General features: G+C 41.7%; 1 protein-coding gene across 5 annotated transcripts in view; it reads left to right on the plus strand.

The window, feature by feature from the left end:
- The window catches only part of rnf220a (ring finger protein 220a), a 463,658-nt gene that overhangs the window by 317,975 nt on the left and 130,912 nt on the right, over positions 1–14,771 (plus strand). For all 5 annotated transcript variants that reach the window (XM_078218667.1, XM_078218665.1, XM_078218666.1 and 2 more), the window contains exon 5: positions 11,537–11,632. In XM_078218667.1, coding sequence (XP_078074793.1) covers positions 11,537–11,632 — 96 coding nt within the window. The remainder of the gene's footprint in view (positions 1–11,536; positions 11,633–14,771) is intronic.

Genomic DNA, 14,771 nt, shown 5'->3' on the forward strand with positions numbered 1-14,771 from the left:
GGACATGGAGATAGAAATTGGCCCTATTTTTCCACAAGAGAAGAAAAAAGGGGCAGCACGGTGGCACAGTGATTAGCACTGCTGCCTCACAGCGCCAGGGACCCGGATTCAATTCCAGCCTTGGGTGACTGTCTGGGCGGAGTTTGCACATTCCCCCTGTGTCTGTGTGGGTTTCTTCCGGGTGTTCCAGTTTCCTCACGTGCTCCAAAGATGCGCGGGTTAGGTTGATTGGCCGTGCTAAATTGCCCCTTAGTGTCAGGAGGATTAATAGGGTGAATGCATGGTGTTACGGGGATAGGGCATGGGTGGGATTCTTGCTGATGCAGTCTCGATGGGCCGAATGGCCTCCTTCTGTACTGTAGGGATTCAATGATTCTGTTCAATGAGAATGAGGAAAAACCCTCTTATCTTTTGCTGCAATTTGCCACAATGCAAGCAGTGAGTATGTCTGAAGCTGACTTCATGACAACCCTGCTGTTTCACTGTGGCTACTTGTCATATGTTGTGCATTGGAGACGTGATACTTGGCGGGATAGACTTTGGTTACAAACAAATGGAGCTTTATTAATGGCGTGCGATCTCTTCCATGGTTGCTGCTTCTCTCTCTATTTCCCGCACTAGGTCTATTGCATCATATTTGGTGAATACATTCGTACGGCAGTGCTCCAGCTAGCCAACAGGAATAAGAACAAATAAATAAATAACTGCCAGAAATGTCCCACCTCGGTCCCGGCTGGGATTCTCCAGTGCTGCTGCAGTGAATGGGGTTTTGGCTGAGCACTAAATTCAACATTCTCACTGGTAGCGAAGGTGGTGTGAACGAGATCAGGGAATCCCACCCAACATTTCCTCCCCCCACTAAATCAAACTTCCCCAAACAAGTTCAATGTGAACAATAGTCAATAAGTCAGTCACTATTAATAAATCAGACATCCTGGAGGTCGTCGCTCTTAGAATGGTTGCTGGCGTCCTCTTCACACTGTTGGGAACTTCTGGCTTCTTTGTCTTTCTAATGACATAATTGTTGGTTGCTTTAACCAGCATAGTCATAGAGTCATAGAGGTTTACAGCATGGAAACAGGCCCTTCAGCCCAACTTGTCCATGCCGGCCCTTTTTTTTAAACCACTAAGCGAGACCCAATTGCCCGCCTTTGGCCCAAATCCCTCTATACCCATCTTACCCACATAACTGTCTAAACGCTTTTTAAAAGACAAAATTGTACCCGTCTCAACGACTACCTCTGGCAGCTCGTTCCAGACACTCACCACCCTCTGTGTGAAAAAATTGCCCCTCTGGACACTTTTGTATCTCTCCCCTCTCACATTAAACCTATGCCCTCTAGTTTTAGACTCCCCTACTTTTGGGAAAATATGTTGACTATCGAGCTGATCTGTGCCCCTCATTATTTTATAGACCTCTAAGATCACCCCTCAGCCTCCTACGCTCCAGAGAAAAGAATTCCTAGTCTACTCAGACTCTCCTTATAACTCAAACCATCAAGTCCCAGTAGCATCCTAGTAAATCTTTCCTGCACTCTTTCTAACTTAATAATGTCCTTTCTACGATAGGGTGGCCAGAACTGTACACAGTGCTCCTTCCTAAAGGTGGCTTTAAGTGAATAATTAACAACTTATTTTGTTCACTTTAACTAAACCAGTAACAATTTTAATTAAAGGATGGTTCGACTGAAATGCTGTTCAAATAAAGATAAGGATCATTTAGTACCAAAACAGTAATAACAGAATCTTAGTCACTCTCAAAAAAAAACTAGATACAGCAATGATGTAGGAAGTAGAGGTTGTCTCTGCTCCTGAACCAAAGGTGAGATGTTGCTTTCTTCAACAGTGTCTGGTGGTATAGGGATTGTAGGAAGGTTTAATTCAGGACTTTGTAAGTCTGATCCTGAATTCTTAATAGACTCCAGATTTGGCGGATCTGTTCTTCCAGCCAATAACTCCTCCCAGATAATGTCATCTCTGTTCTGGACAGTATAAGAGACAGGTCCAGTCTGCGCAAGGCTGGCAGGAACGAATTTCTCCCCTGTGGACTAATTCTGAGCCAAAACCCCTTGTCCTTGGTGGAAAACTCTTGGTGAAATTTTCTCAGAAAAATCCTAAGTGTAAAACGGGGAGGTTTTCCTGCCTGTTTTTTCATCGAGATAAGTCATGGTAACTTACGATACACTGTGCAATACAGAGGCCATAATGTGATTCTTGCCAGTCGAGGGGGGTGTGGAATCTCAGCACATCTGTGTGGCTGACTGCTGAGCTTCAGGGCGCCATTGTGCAGGTACCCTGATTGCTCAGTACCTGTGTACACACTGGGACATCCATCAACACCCTATCTCTCCCTCACCACTCCCCTGCCATTTAGATCACCCTCCCCACACCCCCCAGATCGTCGCCCCAGGCGAATGCCATACACACCCCCTCACTGACCCCAGCCCTGTCCCATCAGACTTCCGCTCACAGCTCTGGCCATTTGGACCCTGATCATGGTCTCAGCCAATTAGAACCCTAATCACGGCCCCGGTTGATTGCACCCTGAGCGCTGCCTGGCCGATTGTCCTACCCCCCCGTCCCTGATCACTCCCTGGCTAGTGAACCGCCCCCTCCCCTCTTCCCCCCTCCCACAGCGCTCCACCCCCATCAGGCCCTGCCCCATTAGGCCCTGCCCATCAATCCCCACCCCCTTGCTCTTTGAAACATAGGCAGAAGCAGATGTGATCCCAAACGGCAATCTTTGGTACCCGAACAAGCTTTTGTATGTCATGATTGTCAGAAGTTCCTGTGACCTCTTGTTCACATTCATCTGCAAGTAGGCCTGGCTCAGGTCAATTTTGTTAAAATTTTGGCCTCCTGCTAATCCTGCAAACATGTCTTCAATGCGAGGTAATGGGTACTGTTCACCACATAGTACTGGATTTATAGTGACCTTGACGTCTCCACAAATTCTTACAGATCCATCTTTCTTGATATCTGGAACAAAGGTGTGGCCCATTCACTGATGTTGATAGGTTCCAGAACTCCAGTCTTCATCAGTCGCTCCAAGTCAGCCTCCACTTTCAGCCTAATAACATATAGTACAGACCTTGCCTGCAAGCATTTTGCTTGGCTTCTATCTTTTGCTTTCAGTTTGACTCCAATGCCATTCATGCTCCCTAATTCACCATCGAAAACAATAGTATGCTTCTTTAAAATTTTTGTGAGGCCTGATTCTCCATTGGTCATCATGTTGACTTCAGCCCAGCCATGTACGGCCCTTCAATGCTTGGTAGTTTTCCTTCACTATGTGTAGAGGCAAATCTGTTGATTGCCCACTGGGTTGCACAGCCATTTCAATGTGGCCCTTCAGAGGAATCACTTCACCTGTGTGCCTCATCAGCACTATCCTTCATGGCCTTAAGGAAATGTGTTGGAGTTTCTCATTGTAGATAGTCTCTGGCCCCAGTGAGACTGCTGCCCCAGTGTCAACTTCCATCCTTATTGGCTGTCAGTCCAACATTGGAGTGATCCAGTATCTGTGTGTTGTACCAGTGATGGCCTAGCACATTCAGTGATAACTCCTCCTCTGACTGTGAGTCTCATCGCTCTTTTGACCCTGTAGTACAGCATGGACATTTCTTCTTTTATTTAAATGCTGTCTTGGTTTGTTCTTGCTTTTTTTATTCATACGGACTTTTACTTCCTGCAGGCATGATTCATGTTCTTTACTTCCACAGCTTCGACAGTCCATGCCTTTACACCATCATTCAGCAGAATGCCCTTGTGTATTGTGTTTTCAAGTACACAAACTGTTGTGCTTCCTTTGTAGCCAGTTCCATAGAAATAGTGATTTCAATGGCCTTCTGAAGAGTAAGATTACTCTCAGTTAACAGATGACTTTGTATCACTTCAATGTATAGACCACAAACAAATCTGTCCCGAATAGGGTCATTCAACCATCTCCAAACTCACGATATTGCTGCAAGTCTTTATCGCACTGCCACGAATTATGCAATTGACTGTCCCTGTTCTTTGTTTCTTTTATGGAATCTAAAGTGCCCTGCAATCACCAGGGGTTTCACTGAAAACTGTGCTTGAAGAATATCCACAATCTATTTGATTGTTTTAGTGCCGGGTTTGTCAGGTTGCACTGAACTATGGAGAAGATGAAAAGTTTTTCCCCCTGTCATGCTCAGGAAAGTGGGCACAATGATATCTTAAGCTATTTTGTTTGCCTGCGCAAAATAGTCAAAATGCTCGGTATAAGCGCTCCACCTATTTTCATCAAATGGTGCCGAGAACTTCTGCCATTTTTTCACTGAAGCAGGTTTTGTGTATACACATTTTTCACCCGTGTTTCCAATAGCTACCTCGATTTTCTGACACACGTGGTACCTAATCATGCTTCAGTATCTTCTTTATCACAGCCAGCTTTATAATCTCTTGTAGTGTATTATTTACTCACATCCACCTGTTAGTCTCCATAGCATGTGTGAAAGTTTTCATTTTTTTAATCCTGTCTTTTCCTTGGGTAATTTCTTCTTTCCGGGTGACTAGCAAGTGCACGTCCGTAGTCCCTGTCACCAGATTTTGTTCTGTATTGGGGATGTGATACATGGGACAGACTTTGGTTAGAAATGAATGGAGCTTCATTAATGGTGTGTGATCTCTTCCACGGCTGCGTCTTCATAGAATCCCAGAAAGAGGCCATTCGGCCCACTGAGTCTGCACTGACCACAATCCCACCTAGACCCTATTCCCATCATCCCGCATATTTACTCTGCCAATCCCCTGACACTAGCGTCAATTTGGCATGGCCAATCAACCTAACCCGTGCACCTTTGGACTATGGGAGGAAACCAGAGCATCCAGAGGAAACCCACGCAGACACAGGGAGAACGTGTAAACTCCACACAGACAGTGACGCGAGGCCGGAATTGAACCTAGGTCCCTGGCATTGTGAGGCAGCAGTGCTAACCTCTGTGCCACTGTGCCACACTTCCAGGTGGACATTCCAGATTTGGTGCCCTGGAGGGGATCCATCTTCCAGCCTTCTCTTTCTGTTTCCCGTGCTAGGTCTATTGCATTATTTCCAATGCAGAATAAGTACAAATACAAAACATCATAGATCTATATTCAGGGCTGAATCTGAATGGTGAACTTTTTTTGAAGCCATGTCAGCTTTTTCTAGTTTTATAAACTAGCGCACATATAGTGAAATCTTGGCTATGGTTTTGATAGAGGGCTTTCACTATTGCTATGGATGCTGGGATAGCTGCACTTCCATATACTTCTCCTCTTACTAGAGGGTACAAGAGAAATGTAATGATTTACAGACACAACCTTTCACAATTCTAAGGCATGGAAGGCAGAAAATTATAATTTGCTAAATGCAGGCGTGTTGACAGTTTTGAAATTATTGTTAAATTAGGTTAAAATAAACGTTTCCCTTCACCTCTGGACTCATGCAGAAACACAGTTGCATTTTCCCAAATATTATTTTTTGTTGCTGTCCCTCATCAAACAGAGAGAGGCAAAATGAAAGGCCTGCTGGTTCATTTCACAGAAAGTTAAGCACACTTACTGTTACTGTTTAAAAAAAAAACTTTAAAATCTTTACTGTATTGGGAATCTGTAATATTGGCTAGTTAACAACAGCCTAAGAAAATATATTTTGACGGCATTCTTGGATTTCCATTTAAATTTAGATGGTTAACAATATACCCGGATTTCAACCAGCTCAAGGCTGTACTTCTGGGTGGCTGTATCTATCGGAATCTCAAACGATTGGGTGGAATTTTAACCATGGCATCATGGTGGAACAGGAAGTGAGCACCACTATCACTTCCTTGTTTTTTGCTGGTTCCCACATGATTCCAATTGAAAGTGCTGGCAGTGTGTGTGAGAGGCACATGTGAACGCACGGTGTGGGGAGCTTTTCAGTGGTGACACCTGTTGTCAGCTGACAATGCAGCAAGTATGGGCGGGTTATAAAAGAGCCTCCCGAACAAGCAGGGAGGCTGTCCAACATGGCCCAGCCTCACTGTCATTAACAGAAAACTCACAGAGGGAATAAAGGTAGCACAGTGTTTTTCCAGTTTAAATTACATTTGTAAATATTCCATATTACATTGGTTTCAGTTTATTCATGTGTGCATCATTGTTACTTGTTGAGACTAGCTTAGTCAAAGGGCTAAATGTACTGGCATCACGCATGGTTGTCATGCATTTCTGGTTACAGGGGAATTAGAGACATAGCTTCATTGTGGGAGAAACAATGTTGTGTTTTTTTGCATTCAATCTTTATTAAATGTTCATATTAGTGTCCAGTGTTGTACTTGCAGCTTTATGGGACATGGCTGAACTTGCAGGCACAGTCGATTTTTCCATCTATGCATTCTAAAGGACATTGTCCAAGACTACTCTCACTGGGGATAATTGAAATGTTGTAGGTGAACTCACATCTTTAAAAGGACTCTTGTCGGCCAACACCTGAGTTGGACCTACATCTGGACAGTACTAACACTGCCCTAGAGGCCCTAAATTTTACCTTGACCCACTGTTTCCACCACACCTACGACACCACGTCCTTTCCACTTCACTCCTCCATGCCCCCAACCTCATCCCATTCAACATCCTCACTTTGATCCCTCTACCATTCCTCCATACACCAGCCCCACTCCCACCACCTTCCAACACCCACCACTGATTCACCCCTGCAGGTCAAGAGCCTCCATAGAATCATAGAATTCTTACAGTGCAGAAGGAGGCCATTCAGCCCATTGAGTCTGCACCGACCACAATCCCACCCAGCCCCTACCCCAGTAGCCCCACACGTTTACCCTGCTAGTCCCCCTGACACTAAGTGATAATTTATCATAGCCAATCAACCTGACCTGCACATCGCCATGCAAGTTGCCATTCTCCTGCTTTCCTCCCTTATGCCACAGAGTCCATCAAGGAAACCCACTGACCTCAGACACAACTGCACAAAGCCGACTACTGCATGCTACCTTTAAATGAACGTGAACTGGGTGCAGTGAGATTCTCATGCGCTGCTAACTTTATCATGAAGGTAGGATGTAATTTCAAATGTATTACAAGTAGGAAGCCGTCACAGGATATTGTGAGGCCTGACCTGCCACAACCACGCCAATGAGTTAATCTCTAACTTGGAACTCACCATTGAGAAAGCTAAATTTCAGTTTCAGCTCCTGTCTAATTAAGCCCACTATGTTTCACACTTCCGCAAGCCCCATGGAATCCCATTCAATCTGGCAAGTATATTGTTCCCATTCCAGAAAGGTAACAATCGGGATATTTCTGTAACACCTCAACCTCACAATTATTTATTGTGTAGCCAAATAAGAAATCTCGTCACCACAGCACCAAACTGTTCAAATTAAAATTGCAATCATTGTAAAACTAGAATTGAATTAGTTCTTCATATCAAGGGCTATGTTTGACTTTAATGTGGCTGCTGCCAAGATTTATGAAAATATTCCAGCAAAGGTTTGTAATTACAAAGTTACAATGTTTCCTGTTCATTTCAAGTTGTTGAGAGTTGCATTGATTTTCCCTTTAAGTCCAACTTTCATTACCAGAGTATGTATTTAAATAAAAATATTTTGTCTGCCTTGTAGACTACGCGACACTGTGCATTTTCCTCCATTTGGTTGCCAATCTTTTCATAATATGCTACTAATGCCCTTTGCATTATCCAGAAGGATGTATGATTTATGGGAGGGGTGGTCACAAGTTACCGGATGGAAGAGGTTGTTATTGTCCAGCACTCTACACAGCTGAGAAATGAAGGTCATCCAAAGTGAGGCGTGCAAGTTCAAGCGACAGGCAACACCTGGGACTTAAGCACGTGACCCAGTTGGGAGCAAAACTCTCAACTACGTATTCATATATGTCAGTCATTAATGAACAATCTACACTCTGTGCCCATCACTAAAATATCTAATTCTCCGGTGTCAGATTGAGTTGTATATGCCTCGTGAACACCTGATATTGGACATGATGGAGAGGATTTAAAGGCCAAACCAGCTTCTGAATATTTATGGTATTTTGCAGTCAGTATCACGATGGGATAAGTGATCCAGGATTAATATTTTACCACTAGATGAAAGCACTACATTTAGTATATATCTTATTTTAATTACAAGGCAGGTACTAAAGACACAAGTTGCAGCTGTTAAAAAAAATTGCAATCACTGTATCTTCACTTTGACTCTTTCAGTCCAGTTTCAGGATTTTGAATGTTCTGCTTTGGAGTGAGTGAACACTATTAATTCCTACACTATTCCATTGGGGCATCACCCATCAGCTAAGTATTCATCTAGCTGAGCACCACAACTGGCAACTCCAACTGTTGGCTCCCATGAAAAATGGAATGTGTTTTACAGCATTGGGTGATTGATAGTGTCTCATTTCTGCATTTCAGTTGAAAATAACAATATTTATTGTTAAAAAAGTAAAATGTTGAAACTGTAACTGCTTCCTCTCTGTCATCTTCGAATAATTAATTATCCACCCAGCAAACCCATGACTGTTTGGCATTAAAAAATCTATTATTTGTGACTCCCCTATAATACACTACAGCTTGGGAAGGACAGTATTATTTGGCATCAGTGGCTCTGCACTCCCACTTACGCATGCAAGGGAGGTGTTTGGAAGTGAGCAGCTCCACAGTATTTAAGAATAGTTTATTAAGCTGAACTGTAAGCTGTATGTAGAAGAGGGCTTGAGATTGACATGTTTGGGATTAATTCGGCCCTACATTTTTCAGAGGTCGTCTCCATGGATCTCGGAGGCTGCGAAATAAATGGGTCTTGCTTTAGCAGCTGGCCAGAAGTATGAAACCAATACATAATGTTTAATTCCACTGTCTGCATAGGGAGAACACAGATTATTCAGTTCTTTGGTTAATACAGGAATGAGCTTCTACTTGACTAGAACTATTGTGCTGTATTAATCATTTGACCTCCATTTAGAATAAAAGGTTTTGGAAGGGAAAAGAGAATAATTTACATTACAAAAATACTGCCTCAGTACATCCTGGACATCAGACTAACCATAGGACAAGAGAAGAAGGAAATGATAAATCAGAGGTTAAAGAAGAAGTCTCACTGACGACGCATCTTTTATGAATTAAACATTTACAAAGAATTAGGATTCCCCTTAGCATTCTTTTTATTTTCCCTGTTTGTTTCTGCTTATTAAAATATGTACATATATTTTTGTTTAATTAGTGAGAGTTCCCCGGTCTCACGGGGGTTGGGGGAGAGCATTTGACAAGGAGCAGCAGTTGGGTGTGATGACTGCACAGGAAATTAACTATCGGCCAATGTGGATTGATATGTTTGGTGAATCCTGGGTTACGGAGTAAACCTCTGATGTTGTTAATTCAGCTCCTTCACACTGTCAGATTTAATACCTCCTCTCTACTAGTTTACCCTTATGATGCCATCATCATTTACAACAGAATCGTGGATAAATCGACGGGAGAAATAACCAATCAATACTAATTGCAGCTCTTACAAACAGTTAATTTTCTTCGACGGTAGATTGCCAGCATGTTACCCTTTAAATATTAGATGCAGAGTTGTGCCAATCCTATTGCCCACATGTGGCAAAGGAAACTAATTTTTTCAAGGATTAATGATGGGGAGTGATGATTAAAAATTGTCGGGAAGTATACATCCTGTGTAGCCAGCGGACATGTCTGAGTTACTGACTCTCTGATATCACAATGGTTTTATGTGAATGATCGGGAGCAGAATGACAAGAATGATTCTAACACTCGGTGCTATGTAATGAGGATGGACTGACAGAATCTGCCTTGTTGATGTCGGGGGAAAAAAAAGATATGGCGTGATCCGGGTTTTTAAAGCGCTGCAAGGTAGGGATAACGTGGATGCAAGCAGGTTATTTAAGTTAAAATTTGATTGTACGACAAGAGCACACAAGTACAAAATTGACAAGCCTCAAGCAAGACGAGAGATTAGAAAAATTGCTTTTTCCCCATGGAGTTGTAGATATGTAGAGCAGATTCCTATCAAAAGTAGTTAACATTAATTTGATTAAATCCTTTAAAAACACTAGGACAAAATATCTAATTATCAAAGAGATTGAATTTACAAGAATATGTATAGGATCAGATAATAAGACTTCCAAGATTGGGTCATGTTTTCTTGGGACCAAAGGGACAGGTCAGGGCTTAAGAATTGTAGATGGATTTCCCGAAGTTTTGCTTCCAAGTCTTTGGACTAAAATAGAGGTTACGTAGAATCTCCTTCTCATGGAAATGCTCTTGAATTATTCTTTGCCTCTCACGTCAGGTTGAACAACCTAGAAAGAATGCATAGCTGTACAAGTCGTTTCTGGTCCATTGGATAGAGTGGGCTTTTAATGGAACATATGGGCTTTTCTCATTTCATATACGCTTCTCGCCTTTATTAGGATTCTCATCCTAAGTGCCTTATTGATAAATAACAGACTTCCACTGGAATGCTGTTACCTCGTTTATGTGAACGTAATTTGCATACACCCAACAAGTTCGTTTCTGGTATGACGCTGGCCCAAGCCAAGGTTTTCAACATTATTGCCGAGTTGCTGTTACTCTATTAACAAGTACAGCTGATTTATTTCAACGTACAATGCAACGGTTGTTCATGTTCTGAGTGCCTGGCACATTAAATTTCAACTGAGACAAGTTGGAAACACAACACTGATCTTTTAGTCCTTTCTTGAGAAACCATAACTATCTCAGTTTAGTTTCAGTATAGGTGATAAAGCTAATTAAAATATGAAGGAGTGCTTTTACTAAAGGTGCTAAATAAATAGAATATATATAAATGTGTATATATTTAAATACAAGAAGTTATCATTATACTTCATGGAGTTGCAAACCGAAGGGATGCAAGACTACTCTCTTCAGGAAGTTTTACATTGCTTCTCACTGGATTCAACTTGTGCTTGGGCTCCCAAGGTTTGTCCTACAATTTGATCATCATGACAATGCAGCAACTGCTTTGTCGAAATAACAGTGTAAGCATACGAGCAGTTGAACATTTTATAACCCATTCAGGCTATAGAAAGACACTGTTAAGGTTCACTAACCCTCTGCTGTGACCCAGAATTGCATGATGTGAATTTGCCCCCATGAGTTTCCGGCACTATCAGTAAGAAGATAGGTAGAATGGAGAAAATAAATTAGGTAGACTAGAGGGTAAACTAGTTATATAAAGGATAGCAAAACATGTATGTTATTTTGACATTTTAACTGAGAACCGGAGAACATTTATGATGATTGGGCTTGCAATGGTTCTTGTGAACACTCAGGAAGAGGAGCAGATACCCAGCACGAGTCTTTGAGTTGGTTGTACTCTGATCCACTGCCCAACTTCTGTGGACCTTGTTGCACCAGTGTCTGTGCTCTTTTAACAATACGAATTGTAATCCTATTTCAACAAGATTAAAATTTTCCAATGTCTGATGTTGGATTTTGCGAATGATGGATGTTTTTTTCTCTCTTTTTTTGCAGTCTGTTCTGCTATCAGCACCAATTAAAAGGGAAGGGGAATCTCCTACAGCGTCGCCTCTCTCTGCAGATGACACTCATCATTCAGACAGATACCAGGTGGGATTGGGGGAAGAATGGTGTCCATTGACTGTTGCAAGAACCCAGGCGTAAAGTGATTCTTATACATATCCCTGCAGTGCCTCAACTATTTTAATTCTTTTAAAGGGGGCAGTGATGTCACGATTAGGAATCTTTTCAAAAAGAACCTCATTAACGGGACTGAATTTATATTAAGTGTGCCCCCAATAGGATTTACTGTACAATCATTTAAATGGGGAATCTCATCAGTCAGGCCCATTTTAAATAAGAACATTAAGTACTGAGATCCCTTTTAAAAATCCAATTCAATGAGTATTGATGAAAGTAGAAAGTGATTCTGGAGTGAGTACTCAACGTGACCTCAACGTGAGTACCATACAATTACTATTTTTCCAAAAAAAATCAAAATAATGTGGTTTGTCTTGAAATGTTGCACAAATATTGTTGCGTTCGTCTCACAACACCTTTGAAGAAAATCATTTCCTACCACTGGCGATATGATTGGTTTGTCATTAAATCAGTCCGAAGGATATTCTCTTACACTTTCCAGGAGCTTTTACTGAAAAATGGTAGGCCATTAAACAATGACAAGTGTACTTTTGTGATAGAATTCCATTATTTGATAAATGCATCCTGGTAAAAAATGTTTGTGGAACTGTTAATAATGCCATCTCCTCCAAAAAAAAACGGAACAACGCAACTTTCAAGTTTTGTGAGCTCTAGGCAAAGGACATCATGTTATCAGCTTCAGTTGCTTGTTTGATCTTTACTTTTGATGGTAGCCTTTACAGAGTTGTGTCTGCGAGAGCGTAAGCGCGAAGGATCACAGACTCACTCTGTGAAAAAAGTCGCTGGATGAGAATTGGACAGTTCCATGGAATCATTAATTTTCATACCTCAACATGATGTGCCTTGGCACAGTTGGAAATGAATTTGTATTCACGATTCTACAAAATTACGAGAGGCGTAGACAGGGTGGATAGTCAGAGGCTTTTTCCCAGGATGGAAGTGTCAATTACAAGGGGCACAGCTTCAAGGTAAGAGGGAAAAAGTTTAAGGGAGCTGTGCGGGGCAAGTTTTTCAAGCAGAGAGTGGTCGGTACCTGGAACGCACTGCTGGAGAAGGTAATGGAAGCAGACACATTAGCAACATTTAAGAGGCATCTGGATGGATACATGAATAGGGAGGGAATAGAGGGATACGGACCGAGTAAGGGCTTGTTCTTAGTTTAGTTGGTGCATCATGACTGGCACGGGCTTGAAGCACCGAAGAGCCTGTTCCTGTGCTGTACATTTCTTTGTTCTTTGATACCACTTCTCATTAGGTTATCAGTTGGGCTGTGCCATCATAGGCAAGGGTTGGGGTAAAATAGCATCTACTACTTCAAGCACCCTGTGCAATTTTGAACCATGGTCTACTGGTTAACCTGATAGCAACATGGAAGAATTGGAAATGGGTTCTCTTAGTCATCCCCAGCGGCGGAAGCAAAAAGCAGAAAAATAAAGGGTGTTTGCAGTCCAAAAAGACTCTTTTAACTGAGCAAGTGTAGGAATGCTCACACATATCACATTTTTGATTTTTTTTCTACCCAGCAAGACAGCGAAAAAAAGGTTATTCTCATAAAGGCATTATGGAAAAGCCCAGCTGAGCTAAAGCAAAAAACCCCAGAAGCTTAAGAAGACTGGATGAATAAAATATAATTAAACCAAAATGCTTTAACACTTTGGACAGCAAATAACCGAAGTTTTCCTGATTTTTAATTACAGTATGAAACAAAAATTTAATTGTTTGTTTTCCAATTTCTCTTCCTCTAACCCAAAGGCTTTAACTTATGCTGATATAGTTGTTCCTAGGGCATCGATAGCGCTCATAGAAATATAGAAAATAAGAGCAGAAGGAGGCCATTTGGCCCTTCAAGCCTGCTCCACCATTCATCACGATCATGGCTGATCATCTAACTCAATAGTCTAATCCTGCTTTCTCCCCATAACCTTTGATCCCATTCTCCCCAAGTGCTATATCCAGCTGCCTCTTGAATGCATTCAATGCTTTGCCATCAACTACTTCATGTGGTAATGAATTCCACAGGCTCCATTATCTTGAACATTTGTTAACTTGGGTAGTGAATTTCAGCAAGTTATTCAATCACGGGGACCATCATTGCTAAATCTGATCTGTTCTCAACTGGAGAGTACACGCATCAACTTGGATAATACCCTTCCTAGGTTAAAAAAAAACATTTGACACAAATAATGATGATGATAAAGTGATTATTTTGGTGGAAGCAGAAACTATTCTCCATGTCTAAATGACAAATTAATGAACTAAGTACAGAATTATCACATTTTTACCTGAACAGTTTCAGCCATCAAATAAAATTGAGAAAACAAAGTGCCTCAAAGTTTGAGGCTGGAAAGTCACTAAAATAATGTTAATTTTCCTGTTTTTGGAAAGTAATGATTGTTATGGTAAATTTAACATACTTTGCTCATTCTTTTCATTACAGGTTTTGAGTAAATGTTTAGTCTCTACCTTTTGTGTACAGATATATTTGTTCCTGTTGCATGTCATGAATGCTTTTAAAAGAAATGAACTCAGTGTGGCTAAGAAGTGTTTTTCTCCTTTTTTTGCCCTGTGTCTGATTTGTCCAAAACAAAACCTGCGTTTAAGAGTCTCCAGTCCATGCCGCTGAGAAATGCACAAGGCTATAAGTTTACATTGTTCTGTACATCGTGTGTACATCAGATCAAATGTTTTAGGCAAAGGTTGGTAGCACCAAAGCTGAGAGACCCCCGAAATGCCTACATGTGACCCAACCAAGACTCATCCCGCCTACCAGCACACACATTGCAAAGCTTCCTGTTGCTTCACAATTGAACACCAGTTTGATAAATTATGTGGAGCTGAGTGAAAAAAATCCCTACCCCACATATCTCCCTCTTCAGGTTCCATCAATGGACTGGTCTGGTTGGTCAATTATCCGCTGCCCTGAAGCCTGGCTGGCTTAGTATCAATCTTACTATGGGTGCTCAAGGATCTAATTTGGTTTCGAATTTTCATTGCTGGGCATATTATCTGGGGGATAGCTCAACGCCAAAGAGATCTCACCATGCAGCCACCTTGACCCCAAAGCAACCCTATTTACCCTTGCGATACA

The sequence above is a fragment of the Mustelus asterias genome, chromosome 8, assembly GCF_964213995.1.
Source record: "Mustelus asterias chromosome 8, sMusAst1.hap1.1, whole genome shotgun sequence".
Lineage (NCBI taxonomy): Eukaryota > Metazoa > Chordata > Chondrichthyes > Carcharhiniformes > Triakidae > Mustelus > Mustelus asterias.